Genomic DNA, 23,523 nt, shown 5'->3' on the forward strand with positions numbered 1-23,523 from the left:
TGTCGCTTTACCCCTCGTGTACATGTTGAATAAAACTCTGTATGACTCTGGACTCCACTTGATGTAACATGTATTATGCCGGAGACCTTATTCGGTAATTAATACATGGTTTAGCCTTGATCTTTGGGTCGGGGCGCTTCACCGTTGTTGAAGGTCGGCTCATTTTTTTTCCTCCTCCGTTTCGGCATAGTGCTTCCCTCTTGCATCGATTTCCCATCCTGTGTCTCCCCTCCGCAAGCCACAGCCACACCCTTACGGATGGTCCCATCCTCTCTTGTGCCAAGGGCCATGGAATTGCTGCCTCAGGAGGTAAGTGACGATAGGATATCATAGCTAGCTAGCTGTGTTTTTGAACGTGCCTCTTCATTATTTCCTCAATCACTTCGTTTTGCTGTCTGAAAATATATGTAGATTATTACTGTGAATTCTAGGAACCGTCATAAATAGAATATACGATCCAAATTAGATGATTTTAGCACCTGCTATGGGTTATGAGAAATTTGTGAAGGTTTTGTCAATGTTACTGAACTTCTAGAGTTGCAATTTGAACACCATTGATGGCTTAATTTTTTTGATTGTGGCCAGGACATTGTATTGCAGGGAGGATGTGCAGGAATTATTTCTTTCTTATTATCAAGGTATAGTTTCTACAATATCCAATATCGTCTAGCGCTTTGTAGCATGTTAATATCTGTGTAAAGCATTCAGTTAGTGTCAAGGTGTAGACCATTCTCATGGTGCTGCGGTTTCGGTACAAGTCTTCAGATTTTCCTTACGTACCTATCAGTCAGATCACTATTGTTACTTTCATGACAGAGCTTTGTTCCTTGCTGTTTGGGTCACAGAGAAGAAGACAGGTGCCCAGCCAAGTGAGCTGCGACCGAGCGAGGTAAACTTTAGACTAAGATTCAGATCTTGATGACAAAAGAACACATAGATAATTATATCAGGATTGAATTAGTAGGACATTAGAACAATGTAAACTTAGAGCTGGGTATACGATTTAGTTTGCCTGGAGGGGAGTCCCATGTTAGCTTAATGGATAGAGCAGTACTATTTGATGAAAGAAGCAAAAGAGAAGGAGAAGAGAAATTGAGCTATTGTGATTGTGGAGTCACTGGTCGTTTTTTTTACAATTCAGGTGTTGGTTTAATTTTCAGAATGTATTCCATTAAGAGAATCAATAATTAGTATCATATACAAATATTGTATGCTTATCATAAGCCCTTATCTGTTTTAGAAAGAAAAAAGATTTTTTTCTGATTAGTGGTAGGAAGGAACCCTAGGAGTTTTCTCTTATGCCTATTAATTTATTCTGGTGGTTTTGGCAATGACAAGCGCTCTCCAATTTTCCAGGCTCTAAAGCCGGTGATGACTGCCAGAAGAACTAATTTTGTACAAATTTGATCCCTTTATTCATGAAGGTAGAAGTGACGAGTACTCTAATGGCTACTCTTATTCAGTTATTCAGGATACATGCAAATCTTAATTGTTTTCAGTATATTTGTTGTAAAGTTCCGGCAACTGTCCAGTTAGGGAAATATATTTGAATTTGAAATGTTTTCCAGAATAGATTTATTATGATTAGGATGCATGATTCCAATCTATAAAGCAAGGATTCTAGATGTTCAATGAGATATTTATTTGAAGAAGCTAATCCTAAAAATGCAAATGCCAAGTCTTGCCATATTAAGAATTAATTGACTATTCGTGATCCTCATGCTAGGATTGGATGCGTTGGTGTGTTTTGGCAAAGCAACAAAGAAAGTGTTATATTTGATTAGTAGTAAAAGAAATCTGAATCCGAGGCCTCTTGGTTTATGACAATAAATGGGATCATAATTTACCTGAAACCTGATTTGACATGGTTGTGGAAGGATCACTATGTCAACAAGGGACATATTTAATTGCAATGTCTTTACTGATTAGTTGCTGGCCCATTATATTTTATAATGATTTTTTTGTCTTATCTTGAAATTTCTACATTGGATGTACCCATACCTATTTCACACGTAGCTTTTATCTGCTATTTTTTCTCATGGTTTTGCTTTCTTTTTTCTACTAATTTTTATTGTGTCTCAGAAGGATGAGGATTGTACAAAAGGGTGAAGATAAAAGAGGTAAAATTATGTGTTCTCATCTTATTCTCACAAGCTGTATATTTTTGGTGGAACAAGAGCCGGAGTATTTAAGAAAAGCCTAATATTATTCGGAGGTTCATGCTTCAGGTTTTCTTTTCTGTTAAGATTATGATTTGACCACATACATGTGGTTGTGGTTGTGCTATGCTCATCTTGCCAACAAATTGTCTATGGATCTTTTATATATCCCTTTTTATATATGGTGATGAATGCCATGTGTGTTTTTGCTCTCTACGCACTCCATGCGAAGAGCATGAATATAGTTTAATCATGATGTATTGATGACTGCTACAAGATTATGTAAGTCCAACTCTCCCTTGAATCTAGGTTAAGGAGGGGTGCTATAGCAGCATGGTTAAAACTGTAATATTTCCTTTCTTGCTGGACTGTTCATTACTTTGTGGAATAAGGGAAAGAAGTAGTATTAGACTAGAATCCAGAATCAGTATCACCCATTGCATCCAATCGTAAGTCGTTGAACTTGAATTATTGTATTGCATGTCAGTGAATTCATACGTATCTATCAAGGCCTACACAAGGCAGCAGACTCTTGTCATCGAGAAGGCATTTCTTAACAAGATGGAGTAGAACCTCATTGTTGCCTCATTGTACGTATTCCTGTAGTTTGCAAGAGTTGTCATGTGCCAGGAGCTTTTTTGCCTATAATAAAGAGGTAAAGATAATCCTTGGAGAGCAACACTGAGATGATTCAGAAGAAGAAACAAACATTTTAGGACTAGGTAAATTACATTATCAACCTAACATGAACTATCTGGAGCTGATAGCTTGATAGCTCTTTCTTTTCCAATTTTCTTACTATTTCTTTTCAAATTTGGGTGTATTCAGGGCGAGCCGCAAGCAGTGGCCTACATGTTTATGCCTTTATCACCTATATTAGGCTATGGAAGCATTGTGAGTTTCTTCTACTTTTTCCCCTTATTCCACTTTCTGTTATTGCATCAATAGTTGATTGACATTTGACATCATAATCTGCAAACAGGATGTACTTCTTCATAAAACTATGAACAATTTAGGGGGCCCTTGTTTTCAGATGTCATGGCAAGGAGGGGCCAGGGTCTGGTGCTACTGCCAGGACGTCATATTAGATTATAGAATTTCAGTGAGATCATGTAGTGTGATGTGAGAAATGCCTTCTTCATGGACAAGAGGTAGTGATGTATTGGTCTCAATATTTTTTGAAACTTGAGTCAATTCCTCTTGCAAGTTAAGAATGAGGACATTATTGCTCATTATGAAGGATAGGAAAGTTAACTGATAAATGGTAGGTTTTCTTATCATGTTATATTAAACATGTTAATTTAGCCACTTAAATCTTGTAATTCATGCCCTCTATGGATCCTGGCTACCTTGACCCGTCAAAGCAACTCGATTCAGTGTGTTTTTTTGGGCAGAGTGTCCGCATTGTCATCAGGGTGCCGGCAGCGTATTCAACACTGGTGGACTCAACTGTTTGGCAAATTTCAAGTATGATATTGAGAATGCCACCCCATTCCTCTTATGAAATTGCTTCCATTTATAGAAACTTAGCTCCATTGATTCAGGCAATAGAACTTTGAAGAATCTGGTAGGTTGATGATTTTGTTTATCATGTTGCTGGTTTGGACCAATAAAGTTGTCGATCATATGGCGATATGAATCATCAAGAGAAACATTTCATTTGCATTTTTGGAATTTTTGTGTTAGTTGCAGTACTGGTCGTTGATATTATTCTGATCGAGAGTCAAGGATGGTCACACCCCTACTCTTTTCTTGCATTGCTTCGATACCTATAACTGAATCCAAAGGATGAAGAGAGAATCGGATGATGAGAAAGAATTTGTGTCTCTCAAGCTTGTTGTTAAACCTGACACCATCATGGAAGCATATTTCAAGTCCTATGGAAAACACTAGGAGCAATTAATGGTTATACTTGAAGATATAAGTTGTAACCTATTTATATTTTTTTTTACTCTTTGATATACTCGTTACTCAAATTCTCCCTCGTTAGGATGCCAGCTATAACTTATAATCTTTAATTCATGTTATTTTTTAGTAGTACCTAACCTAAGTTTGTTTCCATAACTCCGTTTAGTTTTTCTATGGAAACATTTGTGGTTCCATTTCGTCTCATGTTTCTTTGAATCCAAGGTTATTGATTTTTGTATATTTAAGAAGTATGTTCACATTAAAGTTTTAATTATTATCATATCAATTTTGTAGCACGTGCGTGCCGCGCGGGCATTGTTACTAGTGGTGGTAATGACCATACGAGTTAGTGCCCGGTCTCATTCCCATCAAATGATAGTAAACGAGTCCAACCATCATTGAGATTACTCCTACAAACAGAAATGGTGATCATACCCCATAGGTAGGTCAGGTGTGGACACATTCCCAGACAGAAATATGACTATTCATTACAAAGTACATCCTCCATCCTAAAATACAAGTCACTCTAAAAAAAATCCCTGAGAGATTAGTAATGACCATGCAGCCCCTAGCAGTTGGAGCACCTTCTATGGGCGTTAATCAAGGAATCAAGGAATCTCTGCATGGCTGCATGCGGGTTATTGCCGCTATTGTTAGAGCATCTCCAACAATAACTCTCCATATCACGGCCCTCAGAGCAGGGGCAGACCCATGGCCCGGCGACTTGGGCACCGGCCTAGGCTCCATGGCTAGGTATAGGTGCAGATGAGCTTATTGCTTACGTGGAGGCAAGACATCTGTGTATATGTATATGTAAATTTATTATCAGCTGTTAGGTTTGCCCGTGCCCCAAATATTTTCTAGGTCCGCCACTGCCTTAAAGTAACTCCAGTAACCCCATCCTAAATTTGAAGGGTGAAGTCAAGAAAAATAACCCCAACAAACCCTCTACTTGGGTCCCCATACTAGGGAGGCTTCCAAATCTGTTCTTCCGCCCCTGATCTCTAGGGAGCCCTCCATCCATAGGCTGAACTCTCGGCAGCCTCTTGCTGAATAGATGGGAGCTGAAATATGAAACTTTTTCTAGATTTGAATGTATTATTTGAAGACCGTGAGATAGGGGACCAGGCCCCAATCCCCTATAGCCTATACGACGACGGTGAGGATTGTGATCTAGAGACCAACGCCAAGTAAACAGCACAAGGCCACCTCGTCGGGCCCAATACTGTTTCTACAATCGACCAGAACCAGGGAAACTCAAGGTCGCCCGACCGCAAACATGGTGGGCCCCGCGGCCACGTGATTATCTCCACCCATCCTCTCTTCCAAGTTCCAACAGCTAGCCTCTCTCCCATTCCCTTTCCTCTTCCTCACTCTTTCTTTCTCTTTTGGTCTGGATCTGACTCCAGATTTTCTGGCGAGCGACGCGGCGGCCCAGTGGCGAGGAGGTGCGGTGCGATGGCAGGGTCCTCCCTCGGCGCTTGCGAAGGATGGGGGAGGCGGCGACGGGGGCGCTCGCCAGCGGCGGTGACATGGTCCTCCGCTCGGCTCTCGCAGAGGATGGTGGAGGCGGTTGCGGGGGTGCTCTCTAGCGGCGGCAGCATGGTCCTCCCCCTCCCCACAGGGCGCTCGCCTCCGGCAGCGAGCTCCCCAGGTAGGTGGCATTTTCTATTTCGTTTTTTAGATTTGGATGCAATTTTTTTTCTCCAATTCTTTTTATTTTGGATGCAAAAGTGTGTTCTTCAAAAAAATTTCAATTTTTCTCAAAACATTTTCTCTTCTAAACTTTTTTCATTAATGTTTTTCTTTTTTCTCCTCAAAATATTTTTCATAAAAAATTTCTCAAAAAATTTTTATCAGAAAACAACAAAAAATACTAAAAAAGAAAAAAAGTCAGTCGCTAGATCGACCGTACGAAGCCTCCCCTCGCCCCGTAAATTGGAACCCCCCTCGTCGGGCCATCTGCAAGTCCAATCCCCCGTGCGGCTGTGCCGCGCGAGAAACTCCGTGACAAAGTTTTGGGGGAAACTGTATAGTGCGGCCGGCATCAGGCGCAAGCGACGGGACGGTAGCCGGCAGCCGCCGCTAGGCGCCGGCGTCGTGGGGCCCTACCCAGCAGCCAAAACTCTCCGCTGGCGCCGGCGTGGGGTGCACCTTTTTCATTTTTATATTTAAAAAAACAAAATTTCAAAAATATATGTCAAATAGGAAATTTTTCAAAAATGGGTCCCTGTCGCCCCCCCTAATGGGCGACAGGGTGCCTGTCGCCCACTGGATGGGCGACAGGACTTAAATGTAAAAAAACTTTACATTTAGTTCCTGGCGCTCAGGGCACATTAAACAGTGAACTTATAAAATCGATATAAAATCGTAAAAAAATCAGAAAAATACAAACTCAACTGTTCTGGATTCTATGAAACAAGATCTACAACTTTTGTTACATAAAGTTTTTCATTTGATCAATGTATCTTGCTCTATTTTAAATACCAGTTTAATGCACTTTTATTTAAATCTCAAGATCCATCCTTTGGATGCATGCCATATTTGTCAAGAGTGTTGCATATGGTGAGAATAGGCTTGTACAAAATTGGTAGGCCCAGAAAACATTTCTAAAATAAGTTTTTAAATTAGATCTTGCAATATATCTAGTTTAAATGGGTTATTTATACATGCTACTATACTGAGTATTAGAAGCCATAACTTTTACAGTACCATTATTTTATTTCCTAAGAGCTATAAAAAAAGTTTGGTAAATTTTAGATAAGCACAACTAGACCAAATGAATTATTTCAGATTTTTCTAGGTACAAGATCTATTTTTCTTGATTTAGATACATTGATGAAATGAGAAACTTTATATAACAAAAGTTGTAGATCTTGTTTCATAGAATCCAGAACAGTTGAGTTTGTATTTTTTCAATTTTTCTACGATTTTATATCAATTTTACAAGTTCACTGTTTAATGCGCCCTGGACGCCAGTACCTAAATGTAATTTTTTTTACATTTAGGTCCTGTCGCCCATCCAGTGGGCGATAGGCACCCTGTCGCCCATTAGAGGGGCGACAGGCACCTATTTTTGAAAATTTCCCTATTCGGCATATATTTTTTGAAATTTTGTTTTTTTTAAATATAAAAATGAAAAAAATACCACGTGGGGTCGTACCCGCTTCGGGCACCGAAAGTTCCTCACGACGGCGACGGCCCGGCCGGACCGGCGGCGCCTTTCGGGCCATTTTTCCCTACCGGACCCCCTACCAGCAGCCCGAACAGGAGGCCCACGAACCCAGGCGACGAGTCCTGCACGTCTCCTCTCTCTCTAGCTGCGGCGCGGTACACGACATAGTACCCTCGGACATGTCCACCGGGAGACGACATGTGCCGACCTAGGGGTGGTAATGGGCCATGGCCCTAATGGTCTCTTCACAGCCCAATAAAGCCCTTAAAATTTTTAGTTCAAAAATACATATGTTTAGAGCCCGGCCCTTTTAGGGCCCGATCCTTAGATTTTCTAGTTTAAAATGTTGGGCCCTTTACCACCCCTATGCCGACCCGCTACCGTTACGTGGAATACAAGCGGCTGGGGATAGGAGCAAACAAAAAAAAGGTTCGTTCGGGCCGAGCCCCCCGCGGTCCGCGTCACGCACGCGGGTGCGCAGCCCCCGGCCGTTTTCTACGGGCGGCGCGGTGCAGCGTGTAGCACACCCTTCATTTTGTTGTCTTCGAGAAGGCGGCGGCGTGCAGCGCAAGGCTAGTCTGAGTGAGTGTTTTATGCGCATAAATATTTAGATTGAAAATTAGATAATTGTGCGAGATAAGTTTTAGTGTGATAAAACTCTCCTCGCATTCTATAAAATTTCATAATTCTTTCTTCTTATCATAAAATTGATAATATTTAATGTCATAAAACTTTTTATAAAACTGTATTGAGACTGGCCCCCGGGCCCGGCGCCCCCACCCCCCGCCCGTCACGCCGCCCATCCGTGCGTTTTCCTTCCTTCGTCTCTTGCTCGCCTGCTCGCGAGGCTTTGCGTCACCCGCCGATCGAGTTCTCCAGGCTCCGGGGTCCAGTCCAGAGGCCGAGGCGATCGGCGCGCAGCCTTGCGCAGGTGATTCTCCTCTCCCTCGGCTTGCTCGGTCTCGGATTCTCGCTCAACCCCCCTGCTCGATCGTAGTGGTTCTCCTCCGGCGGATCGCCGCCTCACCAGGTTTGGATTGGCGGTCTCTGGTGATTTTTTTTCTTCTTTTGGGGGGAATTTCGCGTCCGGCGCTGCTGATTTCTCATGGATTATTTGGTGCGGGGGGCGATCCCCTTGCAGGCCGTAGAAATTCGCTGGCATAGTTACTAGTACTTACTAGTTCATGAGCCAACTGAGTTATAGGATTATCAATTTTGCAGTGGCGACGCCTGTGCTCTGCACTGAAGTATTAGGCCCATCTGTTGCCGGGGGTGAGCTATTAATGAAATGTTTTTATACCAAAGTAAAAGAAAAAAGATTAGGAATTAACTTCGAGCAGAAACGCTGTGCCGTGATAGCTTTTACGGTTCCCCGCTGATTTATCGCTGCCAGGGTTAGTACTGTCGCCGTGAAGTTTATTGCCGTGCAGCAGTAGTGGTTTGATCAATACATACAGCAGCAGCTAGGCCAAACTGTGCGTGGATAATTCTTCGCAGTTTTGGCAAATATCCCCAAACGATGTTCTGAGTTCCTCGTGAATCTTATGTTGGATGGATGATGATATCTAGATCACTCGAGAGTGTCGTCTGACTCTGCATCTGTGTTTACACGCGAGTACTTTTAGGTGTTTGGTACTTGTGGCTGTTGTACTCCTTCGTCCTGTACAAAGGTCACAAGTAAAACCAGATAATTGTAGGAAGTTTTTCTTTTAAATATGGGTAGAAAATCAATTTTGATTACCGGTCCTCCTGCCTAGCACTAGGCAAAGTTGCTGCAGTTTACTCTGAATAAGTACTGAACATTGATCTCTGTTACAGTTACAGAGTACTAGAGAATGGCCGACGAGGATATTCAGCCTATTGTGTGTGACAATGGCACTGGAATGGTCAAGGTTGTTATCCCGCACAAAACACTTCAGTAAAGCAACTCTACTACCATCAACTAATTGTGGATCAACTCCTTGATATTAACAGGCAGGTTTTGCCGGTGACGATGCACCAAGAGCTGTCTTCCCTAGCATTGTGGGAAGGCCACGCCATACCGGCGTCATGGTTGGCATGGGTCAGAAGGATGCCTATGTGGGCGATGAAGCTCAGGCGAAGAGAGGTATCCTGACACTGAAGTACCCAATTGAGCACGGCATCGTTAACAACTGGGATGACATGGAGAAGATCTGGCATCACACCTTCTACAACGAGCTCCGTGTTGCGCCTGAAGACCACCCTGTACTGCTGACCGAGGCCCCTCTCAACCCTAAGGCCAACAGAGAGAAGATGACCCAGATCATGTTTGAGACCTTTGAATGTCCGGCAATGTATGTTGCAATTCAGGCCGTTCTTTCCTTGTACGCTAGTGGGCGAACAACAGGTAAGATTGTTGTCACCTGGTAAATGAGAATGTTTACTACAAAGATCACAGGCTAGGTGTAGTACTGACACCATTTCTCTCTGTGTGTTCAGGTATTGTGCTGGACTCTGGTGACGGTGTGAGCCACACTGTTCCGATCTATGAAGGATACACACTTCCTCATGCTATTCTCCGTTTGGACCTTGCTGGCCGTGACCTTACTGATCACCTAATGAAGATCCTCACAGAGAGAGGGTACTCCCTCACGACAAGTGCAGAGCGTGAAATTGTCAGGGACATCAAAGAGAAGCTTGCTTACGTTGCCCTTGACTACGAGCAGGAGCTGGAAACTGCCCGGAGCAGTTCCTCTGTTGAGAAGAGCTACGAAATGCCTGATGGCCAGGTTATCACCATTGGGTCAGAAAGGTTCAGGTGCCCTGAGGTGCTCTTCCAGCCATCTCTCGTTGGCATGGAGTCTCCTGGCATACATGAAGCTACATACAACTCCATCATGAAGTGCGATGTCGATATCAGGAAGGATTTGTATGGTAATGTTGTGCTCAGTGGAGGATCTACCATGTTCCCTGGGATCGCTGATCGTATGAGCAAAGAGATCACGTCCCTGGCTCCTAGCAGCATGAAGATTAAAGTGATTGCGCCACCTGAAAGAAAATACAGTGTCTGGATTGGTGGCTCTATACTGGCCTCTCTCAGCACTTTTCAGCAGGTAGTGTTCTCACAGTTTCTCATGAAAATTTATGGCAGTTTGGCTATAGAAAAAAAATAGCAGCTTGACCCCCAGCATTTTCCTTTTCCTTCTTGTGGGCTAAAATAGAAACAATCCGTGATGCATCAATTCCTTGCAGTTCATAATTGTAGGTTATGATTTGCCAGATTTTCATTAATTCACATTGCATACGCATTTGCATGGTATATATAATTTCCTCATAAGTTGTAGATGATAGATGTGCTCACCCTGGGCATTTTTTTAGATATTGCTCTATGCCCTAGGTTATTCAGAGAAGTAGTGAAGTGCCATCTGAGTAGAAACTAGCAATATTCTAGAAGTTGAATGTGGTAACTGCTACGGCTTGTTTTTGCAATAGACATAAATAGAGAATATCAACAATTGTTTTGTTTGAACACAGTTAGTGCGAAGCAACCAGCAGCACTCCACAGGTGGGGGGTTCGAACCCCCACCGGGACGGATTTACCCCGCCTGTGGGAAAAAAAACCCCTCGCTGTGCTTCCGTTGAGCTTGGCTGTGCGACACGGCTCTTGGGCGGCGGAACCTGGCCCATGTGGCTACGGCCCGGCCCAGTGGGCGACGGAACCCGGCCCATGAAGGTTACGGACCGGCCCAGGGCCAAGGTGCCGCCAGTCCAAGCCCGAAAGCCGGCTTTCGGGGGTTTTCTCGGCTGGGGTCAACTGGCCTCTTCTTAATTGAAAGCCGTGGGGGCGGTCTTTCCCCCGCCAGTCGAGTTTTTTTTTTAACACAGTTAGTGTTGTACATTTTCTTGCAGTGTATTCCTTTCCTTCCTCTATTCATACACTTCAAATCAGGTCTGACTCTGTTTGTTTTTTTTTTGACAGATGTGGATCTCCAAGGCAGAGTATGACGAAACTGGTCCGGGCATTGTCCACATGAAGTGCTTCTAAAGTGTGGAGAAGCTTGACATGGCTCTTCCAAGAAGGTTGCTGCCTTGTCAGCCCGTTGCCCTGAAGCAATACAGAAGGGGCAGACGCAGAGTATAAAGTGGACAGAAATAAACAGTAGCTGTGTACCCTAGGTCGTTGAAGTGAATTAAAATCTACACATATTAGTCCGTGGTGCTCCGTGTCGTATTGAATGGATTGTTCATATATATTTGGTTTGCTGTTTCGTACCTAGTTTGCGTTTTGGTTCCAGCTGATGTCTATGCGAGTCTGAGATAATAATACAGTATCTGCATATTTTTTTCCCAGAAAATCATGTGATTTCTTTTTTTGTGTGTGCGAAGGATCTTGCGATTTCTTTCCGTTTCGTACAGCTCATGTCGTTTATGAACATTTCATCTAGATGTACCAAGATCACGACTCACGAGCGTGTTCGTCGCAGTCACAGTCTCGCAAATCAGAGGATCTCACAGACATCCGGATCATTTGTAGGGCTGGGCCTCTCGGCCCAGAAGCTGCGAACCAACAGTAGCCAGGCCCACGCCACACGGACGTGTGGGTCCCCTGACTCCCGCCGCGCAATGGCAACCAATCAGAACGCAGGAAACCACGCCCACGGATCGAACCCCCACAATCCGCGTGCTTCCCACCAAAACCAATCCCAGCCATCCATCCCCCTCGAATCCAACGCTCCAAACCGCGCCGCTCCTCCCGAAAACCGAAGCCCACCACCGCCAAAAAATACGAAAAATTCCCAGCCTCACGCCCACCCGCCGCCTACATAAACGCCCCACAGCCTGCTCACTCCAATTCCCCAATTCCCAAATCCTCTCGCGACCTCGCGCCCTCCACTCCAGCAAATCCCTAGCCTCCCCCACCCTCCTCTCCCGTCCCCGATGGCCCGCACGAAGCAGACGGCGAGGAAGTCCACCGGCGGCAAGGCGCCCCGCAAGCAGCTGGCGACCAAGGCGGCGCGCAAGTCCGCCCCGGCGACCGGCGGGGTGAAGAAGCCCCACCGCTTCCGCCCCGGCACCGTCGCGCTCCGCGAGATCCGCAAGTACCAGAAGAGCACGGAGCTGCTGATCCGCAAGCTCCCCTTCCAGCGCCTGGTGCGGGAGATCGCGCAGGACTTCAAGACCGACCTCCGCTTCCAGAGCTCCGCCGTCGCCGCGCTGCAGGAGGCCGCCGAGGCCTACCTCGTCGGGCTCTTCGAGGACACCAACCTCTGCGCCATCCACGCCAAGCGCGTCACCATCATGCCCAAGGACATCCAGCTCGCGCGCCGCATCCGTGGCGAGAGGGCCTAGAGGGTGTGGGCTCGTCCTCAGCGTATTGCATGCCTGATCTGGGGAAATGTAGAGATGTGTTCCGTAGTCGCTTGACCTCTGTTATGTCGTGGGCGATGGTGTGTTTGTTTCCTTGTTCGTGGTGTGGCTGTAGTGTTCTGGTGTGATGTAGTTTCTGATGTTACCATCTCATTATCATCAGCAATGGAAAAGTTAGTTACGTCATATTGAATCTGTTTTCAGTTTATTGGTTGTGGATACGCGCAAGGATCTGGTTCAGGCGACCAGCGAATGGTTTCGTTTGTTCCCTTTGTCAATTTCTGTTTATGTGATATGGAATCAGATAGGCCTCAGTATTTTTCAGGTTGAATGGCGAGAATGTGATTTTATACTGTGAGGCATCCGATTTTCTCATCTATGCTGGGTTCAGAAGCTGCCTGACATCAGTCGTAGTCTGTTCGGTTGTTGTGGATCTGTGCTGTAAAATTTTCTGGATCGTTTTTAGTATTGTTAATGTTGAATCGTGCTGCAGTGTTTGGTTTTATCATCTCATTATCATCAATGGAAATGGTGGCTATGTGATCTCAAATTGTACTCTTGAATAACTGCTGTATGTTTGTGTTTCTGCCATTGCTTCTGATTTCATTAAACTATTCCCTAATTTGACTGCTCTGAATATTTTTCTATCTGGGAGAATATGTGAAATTTCTTCCCATTTTCAGGTCAACCCAGTTCAAATATGCTTTGCTGAAAGCATGAATCCAGTTCAACTCCATCTCAAATTTCCTGGCTCTGTACCATAAAGGTTACCTGAATCTGGTTGGGCGTCTCAGAATCTGAACTAGTTCATTACCTAGTGATACTAGCAGCATACTTCCTCCGTCCCTAAATAACTGCCGCTTTCGCTTCCCGAGAAACAACTTTAACTAAATATATATATATATTTATTGTACAAATTAAATATCATTAGATAGATATTTGAATCTAGTTTTTTATAAAATTTATTTGGAGGTTTAAATGTTGCACGTATTTTCTACAAATCTAATCAAACTTGTGGCACGAAAACCAAAAGCGACTCTTTTTTAGGGACAGAGGGAGTAGTAGCCAATCATTTCTCGTTTGCCATTATTTTCAGTGCGCCTTGGTTTCTTTCGTCTGACGTACAGCAAAAACGTTGCCGTGTGTTTGGTTGGAGGTGCTGGGCGAACCTGGTTGGAGCCGACCCCCTTTTGGTCTGTTTGGATGAGGGGCTGAGGGAGCGGAGCGGCTCCAGGAGAGAATATTCTCTCAAGATGCGGGTTCACTCCGCCCGTCAAATTTCGAGGGACGGAGCGAACCCGTCCGGGTTCCGTCCGCGTCCGTCTCGTCCGTCGTCGTCGTCTCAACCTCGTCCCGCCCCGAGCCACCTGTCTTCGTCCCGATCCGCACCGTCCGTCCTCGTCGTCCTCGTCCCGACCCGTGCCGCCCGTCCTCGTCGTCCTCGTCCTAACCCGCGGCGGCGGAGCGCGCCCGCGGCGGCTTGCGGCCACGGCGGAGGTCGCCCGCGGAGGGCAGAGCAGCACGCGGATGGCGTGTTCCAGGTCGCACGCGGTTGGGGCGGCGGCCAGCGGCGAGCTTCGCGGGGGCCCTGCACAGCAAGGGAGGAGGCCAGATGAGCGCCGGAACGGGTCCAGGAAGGCGAGGGGTGGCCGGGGCTGCGAGGAATCGAAGGGAAACTCACCGGATGGGGATTTGGCGGCGGCCGGAGTTGGGGAAGAGCCCACGGCGGCTCGCGCCTTCGTGGAGGAAGAAGAAAGGAGGAAAAGAGAGAGGGGAGAATGACATGTGGGACCCACTAACGGAGTGAATCTGCCATCCATTTCATATCCCAATTCCTCTAACCAAACAAAGATTAAGGGTTGGAACCAACCCATCCCAACAAAGCTAACCAAACATGAGGAGGATTGAAGTCATCCCTAAAACTTGGGTTGGAGTGGCTCCAACCCGCAACCAAACACACGGTAACTTCTCTAGCTTTAGAACTGTGCTAGTTCATTTTACTCCCTCGGCTCCCGTTCCAGCTTCGCGCTACAGTGCCGAACAGTGCGTGGCACTGTAGCACGAGCTGAAGCTCCTCTCGGAGAAGCGGTGCCTTACTTCTTCAGTGGTGCGGCATCATTTTTTTTTGCGAAAAGAGAAGGTATATTAAACAGCAGTGCAGTACATCCCTCATTAACAAACAAGACCCTAGAGAAAAGGAAAAATACATGTGAGTCCCTAGAACTACTGTTCTTCTTCCCCATCTCCAGGATTGTGATCGTCTTCTTCATCACCACCTTCCAGACGATACCACCATGACGCACCGAAGACCCAAGCGTTGTTGAACGGCCGCAGAAGAAGCATACGACCAGGCACAGCCCCTCGTACACGAAGAAATCGGGTGCTAGAACATCGGCCACCTTCGGAGCCATAGCAGACCAAGACGTCCGACTCCGCTAACCAAGGAGCTGACGGCCGAAAAACACATCCGCAGCCGTCATTGACGACCCGGCATCAAATCCCACTGCAGGGAAAAACGATTCCCCGCTTTTCGCAAAGGAAGAGAAAGCAAATCTCATACCTCCATCACTGGAGATGGGAACGCTACCTTTCCAGCCGCCGGATCTAAAGGAGAGAAGGCAAAAGCACCTCACTGCAACCGCCGTCGTCAACCACGCCAAGCAGAGAGGGCAAAAGCATCTCATAGGATCTTCGCCGAAGCCCACGCCGAAGTTGTCGCCGTCGTCATCGCCGAAGACCCGGAGGAACCTTATTCGCCGGGGTAGGAGCACCTCCACCACCGGAAACCTGAGCTCCGTCAGCATGGAGGACGACGAGCTAACCCTAGCCTACTAGATATGATACAAACCTAACCTAGCAGCTACAGCTACGCTGGCCGTCGATCTGCCCCGTCCCTCACCCGATCCGGTGCCGGAAAGGCCGCCGGCGGGGAGGGACCGGGCAGATCGACGCCGGAATCAAGATCGCCTCTGTTTCGCCTCTCTCAGCTACTGCTTGGCAGCAAAGGTTCATGTTTACTTCGTCAAGCAAGAAAATGGAGTCTGCTGAGGACTTAGATCCGAAAGCATATCAAATATTGACGTAGCTGCTGGACTCTGAATTAAGCCAGGACACCTATACCTGTACGGCTGTATCCCAGTACTACTATCTGAAAGAACAAATGCTTTGTTTGATCAAATTCTAGCCCTGTTTAGTTCTTTGCGCTAGTAAGTGCTAGAAAATTTTGACCGCTAATTACGGTGTTAAATAAAGTCAGTTTACAAAACCAACTTCAGAACCACTGCGCTAGAAACTCTGAAGAATCTAACGATGCCTTTAACCGCGTGATTAGAGGATGGTACTGTAGCATCACTGTAGGCAATAGTCGATTAATTACCATCATTAGATTAGTCGCGAAAAATTATATCCATTTCTAAAAATGTTTTGTAAATAGACTTCATTTAGCACACCATGCATACGAGATTCCTTTCTCGGCTTGTGTGCGTTAGGAGAACCAAACAAGGCCTCTATCTTATAAAACTAGGCTTCGCAGCTCCGCCTCGCTACAGTAGTACTACAGTGAATGAAGCCGAAGCATCCGAAGCGGTGCCAAAGGGGGCTAAGCGTAGGCCATGGAACTGTCCAAACAACTAATGATCAGAAGACCAAGGAGTGCCGGTAGCAGCCTATGGCTCCATCAGATCAGTACAGTAGCAAGCCCTGCCGCTAGGTTTTTTTCTCTGTAAGGCCCTGTTTAGTTGGTGAAAAGTTGTTGATTTTAGTACTGTATCACATTTCGTTGTTGCTTGACAAATAATATCCAATCATAGACTAATTAGGCTTAAAAGATTCATCTCCGACTAATCAGTTAGACTGCATAATTAGTTATTTTTTAATTGTATTTAATGCTTCATGCATGTGTCCGAATATTCGATGTGACGGATACTGTAGAAATTTTTTTGGGAACTATCTCTGCCCACTTGAGCTGGCTCGTCGTGAAATGTCTGTCCCATGACTCAACCGATGACTCCGTTCTGCAGGCTGCGGCTGGTGGCTGGTGCTGATTTATTGTGAGAAAAAATTACTGTTGAATGGCTGGTGTCTGATGCTAATTTGGTATGAGAGAAAAACATTGTTGGCTGGCTGGGGAAGCAGCTAGCGGAACAGAGTCGATGACATCTTCAGCATGTCAGCCAACTGTACGCGAGGCATTATTGTTCTGAGGAGCGACTGCTTGCAAGGTTCTGAACCTTTTTTTTTTTTTTTGAGAATGCAAGGTTCTGAACTTCCGATAGCACTTGCAGGCTTAAACCTTTGAAACTTTTGTAAGCACGTTTGTGTTGCACCTTTGCTTACTGTTATAAAAGTATAGCAGGCTTGACACAGGGCTGATGTTCCGGGCATCGATCGACCAGGGTTCGTTTCTGAGGTCGCGCCAATCCCTGTAAAAGTTACCCTATCCACCCGAATCGGGTGCTTAACTTTGAATCCGAGAAAAGTGCGCACAGTTTTCACACGATTCCGGGTCAGGCCTTATCTAGTTATCCGTCTCTGTGCGTGCTTGGAAATGGACCCGGCACGGCAGGGCCGGGAATCTGACCGGCAACCGCCCAACCGGTCGGGATCGCACCCATAAAACCCGTCTCGCTCCGTCGCGGCTTGACAGGGGCAAAGGCGCCCCTGCCCTGTCGTCCCGTGTGACCGCGTCCCAATTGCCTGCGGAATCGGGTTTCCATTCGATTCCAGCATGATCCATCCATCCAACCAGGAACCCAGTCACCCGCCCAGCCGCCCAGTTGGCCGGACTCCCCCTCGTTTCTCGGCCACGCTTCCTCTACTCCGCTTCGCTTGACCGCGCGCGGCGCGGTGGCACAAGTCAGCAGGTTCCGTTGCCGAGCATATCACGGTAGGCGTCCGCGCCCATGCGGATCAGCATCAGATCAGACGTGGAGCGAGTCCGCAGCCTCATCTCCTCGCCCTCCGGCCGGCCGGCCCCCTATTTCAAGCCACGGATCCTCCGTTGCCGCTCACTTGTAAAAGTTGTAACCGCCCGCCGCTCCCAAGTCCCGTCAACTTGCGAGAAACGGCGCCGCCCAGCACCGCGACGTCGCGACGCGCGCGCACCCGCCCGAGTCCGTCCGCCCCCGTCGCGCCACAGGACAAGGCGCCCCAACCGCCGCCCATCTCCTGTAGCCATCCGCCGATCCATTCACCCTCGGCTCCTCCTCCCAGCTAGAGCTAGGTAGCCCCGGCTCCCTTCCCTTCCCCCACCAGAGCTCGCTCAGAGGCCGTTGGAGGAGAGCGCGCGTAGGGGGCGAGACGACGATGGACCACGCGGCGGAGGCGCAGCGGACGGACCTGATGACGATCACGCGGCACGTGCTCAACGAGCAGGGCCGCCACCCGGAGTCCCGCGGCGACTTCACCATCCTCCTCTCCCACATCGTCCTCGGCTGCAAATTCGTCGCCTCCGCCGTCAACAAGGCCGGGCTCGCCAAGCTCGTCGGCCTCGCCGGGGAGACCAACGTCCAGGCAAGCACGGCAAAGCACCACCACTCGCGCGCGCAGCGCTTTCACGGCCACGCCGGACCGCCGCTCGGTCGCCGCCGCCGATCCACTCGCCGCCTTTCGTTTCATCTGCGGACACACGCGTACTCTGAATTAGTAATTGTCGCCGCTGCTACTACTGCTACCCTCTGAGCCTCCGACGGGGTGGGGCCACGGTGGCCATTTGAACATTTGACATTCCTTAGTTGCAAAATCGATCTGACTGCTCATAGTTTGATCACTACGCTCTGTTATTATAGTATCGTCTGTCCTTCTGTCTTGTTTGCATACCTGATCCAAGTGATATATTTTTTGTCGGTTTGTTTAACTTTTCTTAGCCCTCGCTGACATTCAAGAGCGCGGCTGCAGGGTGAGGAGCAGAAGAAGCTGGATGTGCTGTCCAACGAGGTCTTTGTCAAGGCGCTCGTCAGCAGCGGCCGCACCGTAATGCACTCTCCTACACATCCGTACACGTTCCCATGTTTTCTCCATAAAAAAATCATCAACACTTCAGTTCTGAACTTATACATTCGCATGTTCCGGGGGAAGAAAAACTTACGCTTACGCATTGAAATTGGGCTTGCGTGCAGTGCGTTCTTGTGTCTGAAGAGAACGAGGAGGCCATTTTCGTCGACCCGCAACTCCGTGGGAAGTCAGTGAATCCAGCTCACCTTATGTTATTCTTAGATGTTTGTTACTAATTGTTTTGGACCTGTAGTTCCACAAGATCAATACTACTGTCGCTTTCGATGATTGTGACATGCACCGGTTCCCTATCTGTTCAGGTACTGCGTTTGTTTCGATCCGCTGGATGGCTCCTCAAACATCGACTGTGGTGTCTCCATCGGAACAGTATGTGTCGTTATCGCTTTGAGATTTTCCCCCCCTACTTGTGGCCTGTATTGTACTGGTAAATGAGTCAAAAGAGATTAGAAAGCAAAGGATGCACTGATCGATCTTAGTTCCAATGAAATGGATCATGTTTACCTTTCTGACGATACTATATTTTATCTGCAAGTGCAGACTTTAATTAGTCGATGCCCTACTCCACTAGTTAATTAGGACTCTTGTGATTTGTGAACTTCTTTCTCTGAAAAGAAAACTCTGTTGAATTTTTAAAATAGTTCATGCTACAGGAGCTCTTACTGTCATTACTTGTTACGTTCTGTTTGGTTCTACAGATCTTCGGGATTTACATGATCAAAGATAAGGATAATGTGACTTTGGGTGATGTTCTGCAACCTGGAACAAACATGCTTGCTGCTGGCTACTGCATGTACGGGAGTTCCTGCACGGTAATTATGTTTACTGAATCCATTTTACCTTCAGAGTACTTTCATTACTCTTCTTCCTGAATTGACTGCTCGTATGAATTATGGCAGCTTGTGTTGAGCACGGGGAATGGAGTCAATGGTTTCACTCTTGATCCTTCCCTTGGGGAGTTCATTTTGACTCATCCGAACATCAAGGTTACAAAAAGAATAACATATTTTTTCAGAATAGAATGATCATGCAAATAATAATAATAATAATAATAATAATAATAATATCTCTATTTTTACACCTGTAATTTATTCTTCTTTTCTTGTGCAGATACCCAAGAAAGGGAAGATCTATTCTGTCAATGAAGGGAATGCCAAAAACTGGGATGTACCTACAGCAAAGTATGTAGACCTTATTTTGTTTACAGATATTGCAGTTTCTTAAGAAGTTGGCTAAATTTCCTGCCAACATTGCAGGTATGTGGAGAAATGCAAGTTTCCCCAGGATGGTTCATCGCCTAAATCATTGAGATATATTGGAAGGTACTAATCCTCAACTAATACATATCAGCATTTCACAGTTTACTTTCTTTTGGTTATGAACTGCATGTATGTAGTTATTTGAATACAGTTGCTCTTTCTTTCGTTGAACTAAAAAGGTTGAATTCTGCTGTTATGGTCCTCTGAATGGTTCACAGCATGGTTGCTGATGTCCACCGTACCTTGCTATATGGAGGCATATTTTTGTACCCAGCGGACCAAAAGAGTCCAAACGGAAAACTCCGGTATTTACCAAAACCGACAATATTTTTCTTGGTATATCTAGAACTGTAGTTCAAGTTCTTATAAAGATGTAAATCGTAAACTTGGTTCTATGTGGAATGACAGTGTTCTGTATGAAGTCTTCCCAATGTCATTCCTTATGGAACAAGCTGGAGGTCAGGCTTTCACAGGAAAACAGCGGGTATGTTTCCGATCTTATTCTCAGATCCCAAATGACAACTGAAAATCATTGACACTACCAATAATACACCCTCCTGTAATATTGGTGCATTTTAAACTACAAGTAGAACTTAATGATAAAAGGCACAATGGCCACTTTTTTCCAGTAGTTGGCAAGAAGGGATGCAAGTGGGTACCCAATGGTGTTTTATGGGTCAATGGCATGCCATCCTACCCTAAACCCTAAATGATGGCCACTTTTTTCCAGTAGTTGGGATGCAAGTGGGTACCCAATGATGTTTTATGGGTCAATGGCATGCCATCCTAGTTCATTTCTCCTCCTAAATTAATTACACACAATGCCATTCTAGTTCATTTTATCAAAGTTTTGGGTCGACCCAATGACCCAAAATAAATATAACTTGCATCCCTAATTGGCATGCTATCACTGAAAATGCTGCTCTGAAATTTACAATGCAGGCCCTTGAACTTGCTCCTACTAAGCTTCATGACAGATCCCCAATATTCCTGGGGAGCTATGATGAGGTTGAGGAGATCAAAGCATTGTACGCTTCAGAATCAAGCGCCGTTTGATCTGTCTGCCTGAATGCATCATTCTCCTGGGAGAAAATTGTAACTGTATTGATCAGTTATTTATGTTCTGTTCTTGCCTTCTTGGCCTTATAATGTAAAATATTCACTATACGGACACAGTACAAGTCAATAAGCAACCGAGGCTTATGTTTCACACACATTTTACTTGCTATTGTGATTCCTTGCTAAATCAAATCTGAAATCGAAACATATGAAGACTTTTTTAGAAAGGTGGCAGGTGAGCTGCCGATTGTATTAAAAAGATGCAGACATATGAGATGGTCCTTGGTTGCTAGTTCTGGATTTCTTGTTCACCATCGGATCTGTCGTAGCCTCCAGCAATCCTTTAAGTTGATCTACTGCATGGAAGTCATACTATTACTGTCAAAAAGTATTAAATTTTTTGGGGAAACAATTGGCTTATTACTCAATTCAATGCTAAAGTAGCTAGTAATTTCCCAAAGTGAGAGAAAGGCTGGATGGTAATTTTTCCGTAAAAGAAGTGAGAGAGAGGCTAGCTGGTAATTTTTCCTCATAAGAAGTGAGAGAGGCTGGTTGCAGCAGCGCGCATTGATATGATACAGAAAAGAAATTAAAAGTAGGCAATGATCCAAATACGAGGTACACCCAGAACTGGGGGCCCAAATAGCACGAGTGCACCAAGGCCATCCACCAAAAGAACCAGGTATCATGCTGTCTGCTGAAACTCTGTAGATGTCTGTGAACAAGTGACTGCAAGTATGCAACCGGTTTTTATGTTTTTGTACCATCAGCAATACGGAGGCACATGCAGGTCAACGAAACAACAAAATGATACACTATTAATTTTATTTACTCGTTCTGTGAGAAATGTAGAAGAGGAGTACATAGATCAAACCACACTGTGGACAAGTTCCAGAAAATTAATAAAGAGCAAGATACAGACTAAAATATCTCTGGAAAAAAGATGATCAACAAGCACGACAACTCATGTGACTTGGCTGCTCATCAGATTCCAAATGTTCCGATGTTATGGTGCTTTTGCTTCAGCTCGCATAAGATTCGGTAGGGAGAGGGGAAAAGGGGTCACGCTCTACCGCCTCAAGGTCTGCATAATGTACTGCCCGTACAGATCCCTGCACAAAACACCAGAAAGTATGTCTCAATACCGATCCAAAGTTCCAGACTTCCAACCCGATATATGTCTACACATTTTTTCATGCCATCCTCAAAAAAAAAAAGGAACTGAACTCTTCCATATTCTAAAAAAAAAAGGAACCAGTACTTACATGGAGTACTGGATGGCTTCGCGGGCAGCTTCAGCGGGGAGGAACTCGTTGACGGCGACCTCCTTGTTCTCGTTCTTCTTGTCTGAAAGATTTGGACAGGCAACCACAAAGTTGAACGGGGGCGTGCAGCAAGAATCAGAGAAGTGTAGAGATTATATGGAGCAGTGAGACGGCGAGCATACAGTCTTCGAAGAAGCGCCGAATCTCCTGGAGGCGGTGAGGGGATAGCTCGCTGATATCGTTGTAGTGGCGGTACTCGGGATCGTCGGCGCAGACGGCTATGATCTTGTCGTCCTTCTCGCCCTGTTCCGACATTTTCAGTAGGACAGCAGACAATAAGATCTTGCGACTCAAATCGAATTGCCAGAGATGGAATCATGCTTGGAAATGATTTGCGTATTTGCCTACCTGATCTATCATAGGCATGAGGCCGATCGCCCTGGCCCGGAGGAAGGTGCCGGGAAGGACGGGTTCCTGGTTGGTTGCCAATGGCATGCAGTTGTTAGATTTCTTTTTAGGAAAAAAAATAGCGAACAACGTATGGAGATTTGGGCAGGCAAGGCTATGCTAATCCTTCTGAAATAATGAAGCCTGAGAGAGATGGACCGGCCTGACCTGCATGAGGACGAGGACGTCCATGGGGTCGTTGTCCTCGCAGAGCGAGCGGGGGATGAAGCCGTAGTTGTGCGGGTACACGACGGAGGAGTAGAGGACCCGGTCCACCTTGATGAGCCCCGTCTTCTTGTCCAGCTCGTACTTGACCTTGCTCCCCTTGGTGATCTCCACGACCTGGTCACCGAAGAACGATCACGGATCAGTCTCCAGTGTGGGTGGTTGCAAGTTGCAACAACTCTGGCTGGCTGCGGAGAAATGGGATCGATCCGGCCGGCTGCTTACCACGTTGAAGACCGCCGGAGCTTCGGGACCTGCAGGAACGCGCGCACGGTCAGCCTCTTGATCCCCGCGGATCGTCAATGAGGAAGAAGAGATCGTCGAGGAGAGGGACAGCGGGCTCACCGATCTCGAGGTCGTGCCAGGGGTGCGCGGCGACGGACCTCCGCGACAGCGAGGAGAGGATCCGCTCGTTGAGCCGCGGCGCCCGGCGCTTCGGCTCCACCTCCATCACGACGTCCTGCTGCTCCTCGGCGGGGTGCCCGTTGGTGGCTCCGTTCTCCTGGCTCATCTCCGGATCCCGGCACGAACTGGAAGGCGGCGGTGGCTGCTGGCTCGGGTCGCTCTCGACGCCGCTCGTCGTCTCACGTCGTGCTCGGGCAAACGTTGGAGAGGTGATGGGGAATGGGATACGGCTGGCGCGCATAAATAAGGGAGGCGGGGGCGCCGCGCGCCGGAGCGGTGGGCGG

General features: G+C 46.6%; 5 protein-coding genes and 2 long non-coding RNA genes across 15 annotated transcripts; 5 read left to right on the top strand and 2 right to left on the bottom strand.

Annotated features, from left to right (window-relative positions):
- The first annotated feature begins 156 nt into the window (after positions 1-156).
- On the top strand, positions 157-2,853 carry LOC120698555. Of its 7 annotated transcripts, none has more exons than XM_039982235.1 (6): positions 157-309; positions 586-638; positions 817-889; positions 1,425-1,472; positions 2,083-2,120; positions 2,766-2,780. In XM_039982235.1, the coding sequence occupies exons 1-5, from the start codon at positions 259-261 to the stop codon at positions 2,107-2,109; spliced, it is 252 nt and encodes an 83-aa protein (XP_039838169.1). In that variant the 5' UTR covers positions 157-258; the 3' UTR covers positions 2,110-2,120; positions 2,766-2,780. The 7 variants fall into 7 exon arrangements, 4 of the variants coding, with proteins under 4 accessions (XP_039838169.1, XP_039838168.1, XP_039838167.1 ...); XM_039982234.1 differs by lacking the exon at positions 2,766-2,780 and adding an exon at positions 2,642-2,756; XR_005684899.1 differs by lacking the exon at positions 1,425-1,472 and adding an exon at positions 1,357-1,424 and having other exon boundaries at positions 175-309; positions 2,086-2,120.
- Positions 2,854-2,947: 94 nt separating this feature from the next.
- Positions 2,948-3,631, top strand: LOC120698556. Its single transcript, XR_005684901.1, has 3 exons — positions 2,948-3,053; positions 3,142-3,423; positions 3,554-3,631. It is a non-coding gene; the product is annotated as an uncharacterized LOC120698556 (long non-coding RNA).
- Positions 3,632-8,016: 4,385 nt separating this feature from the next.
- LOC120698557 (actin-1-like) lies at positions 8,017-11,574 on the top strand. Of its 3 annotated transcripts, none has more exons than XM_039982237.1 (5): positions 8,017-8,173; positions 9,061-9,134; positions 9,217-9,610; positions 9,703-10,316; positions 11,183-11,574. In XM_039982237.1, exons 2-5 carry the CDS (start codon positions 9,078-9,080, stop codon positions 11,246-11,248), a joined length of 1,131 nt encoding a protein of 376 aa, XP_039838171.1. In that variant the 5' UTR covers positions 8,017-8,173; positions 9,061-9,077; the 3' UTR covers positions 11,249-11,574. The 3 variants fall into 3 exon arrangements, with proteins under 3 accessions (XP_039838171.1, XP_039838173.1, XP_039838172.1); XM_039982239.1 differs by having other exon boundaries at positions 8,020-8,173; positions 9,067-9,134; XM_039982238.1 differs by having other exon boundaries at positions 8,025-8,272.
- A 465-nt stretch (positions 11,575-12,039) lies between these two features.
- LOC120698561 (histone H3.2) lies at positions 12,040-12,756 on the top strand. Its single transcript, XM_039982242.1, has one exon. It carries the CDS (start codon positions 12,142-12,144, stop codon positions 12,550-12,552), a length of 411 nt encoding a protein of 136 aa, XP_039838176.1. The 5' UTR covers positions 12,040-12,141; the 3' UTR covers positions 12,553-12,756.
- Positions 12,757-14,675: 1,919 nt separating this feature from the next.
- Positions 14,676-15,680, bottom strand: LOC120698563. Its single transcript, XR_005684903.1, has 2 exons — positions 15,131-15,680; positions 14,676-15,017 (listed from the first exon to the last, which is right to left on the bottom strand). It is a non-coding gene; the product is annotated as an uncharacterized LOC120698563 (long non-coding RNA).
- A 1,897-nt stretch (positions 15,681-17,577) lies between these two features.
- LOC120698559 (fructose-1,6-bisphosphatase, cytosolic-like) lies at positions 17,578-21,054 on the top strand. The gene is made up of 11 exons (XM_039982240.1): positions 17,578-18,081; positions 18,466-18,540; positions 18,687-18,748; positions 18,882-18,948; positions 19,278-19,391; positions 19,479-19,565; positions 19,690-19,760; positions 19,836-19,901; positions 20,057-20,143; positions 20,247-20,322; positions 20,781-21,054. The coding sequence occupies exons 1-11, from the start codon at positions 17,875-17,877 to the stop codon at positions 20,892-20,894; spliced, it is 1,026 nt and encodes a 341-aa protein (XP_039838174.1). The 5' UTR covers positions 17,578-17,874; the 3' UTR covers positions 20,895-21,054.
- Positions 21,055-21,693: 639 nt separating this feature from the next.
- LOC120698560 (soluble inorganic pyrophosphatase-like) lies at positions 21,694-23,468 on the bottom strand. Its single transcript, XM_039982241.1, has 7 exons — positions 23,180-23,468; positions 23,060-23,088; positions 22,778-22,951; positions 22,571-22,636; positions 22,345-22,465; positions 22,163-22,244; positions 21,694-22,009 (listed from the first exon to the last, which is right to left on the bottom strand). The coding sequence occupies exons 1-7, from the start codon at positions 23,343-23,345 to the stop codon at positions 21,967-21,969; spliced, it is 681 nt and encodes a 226-aa protein (XP_039838175.1). The 5' UTR covers positions 23,346-23,468; the 3' UTR covers positions 21,694-21,966.
- Positions 23,469-23,523: the final 55 nt, after the last annotated feature.

The sequence above is a fragment of the Panicum virgatum genome, chromosome 3K (genome assembly GCF_016808335.1).
Source record: "Panicum virgatum strain AP13 chromosome 3K, P.virgatum_v5, whole genome shotgun sequence".
Classification (NCBI taxonomy): domain Eukaryota; kingdom Viridiplantae; phylum Streptophyta; class Magnoliopsida; order Poales; family Poaceae; genus Panicum; species Panicum virgatum.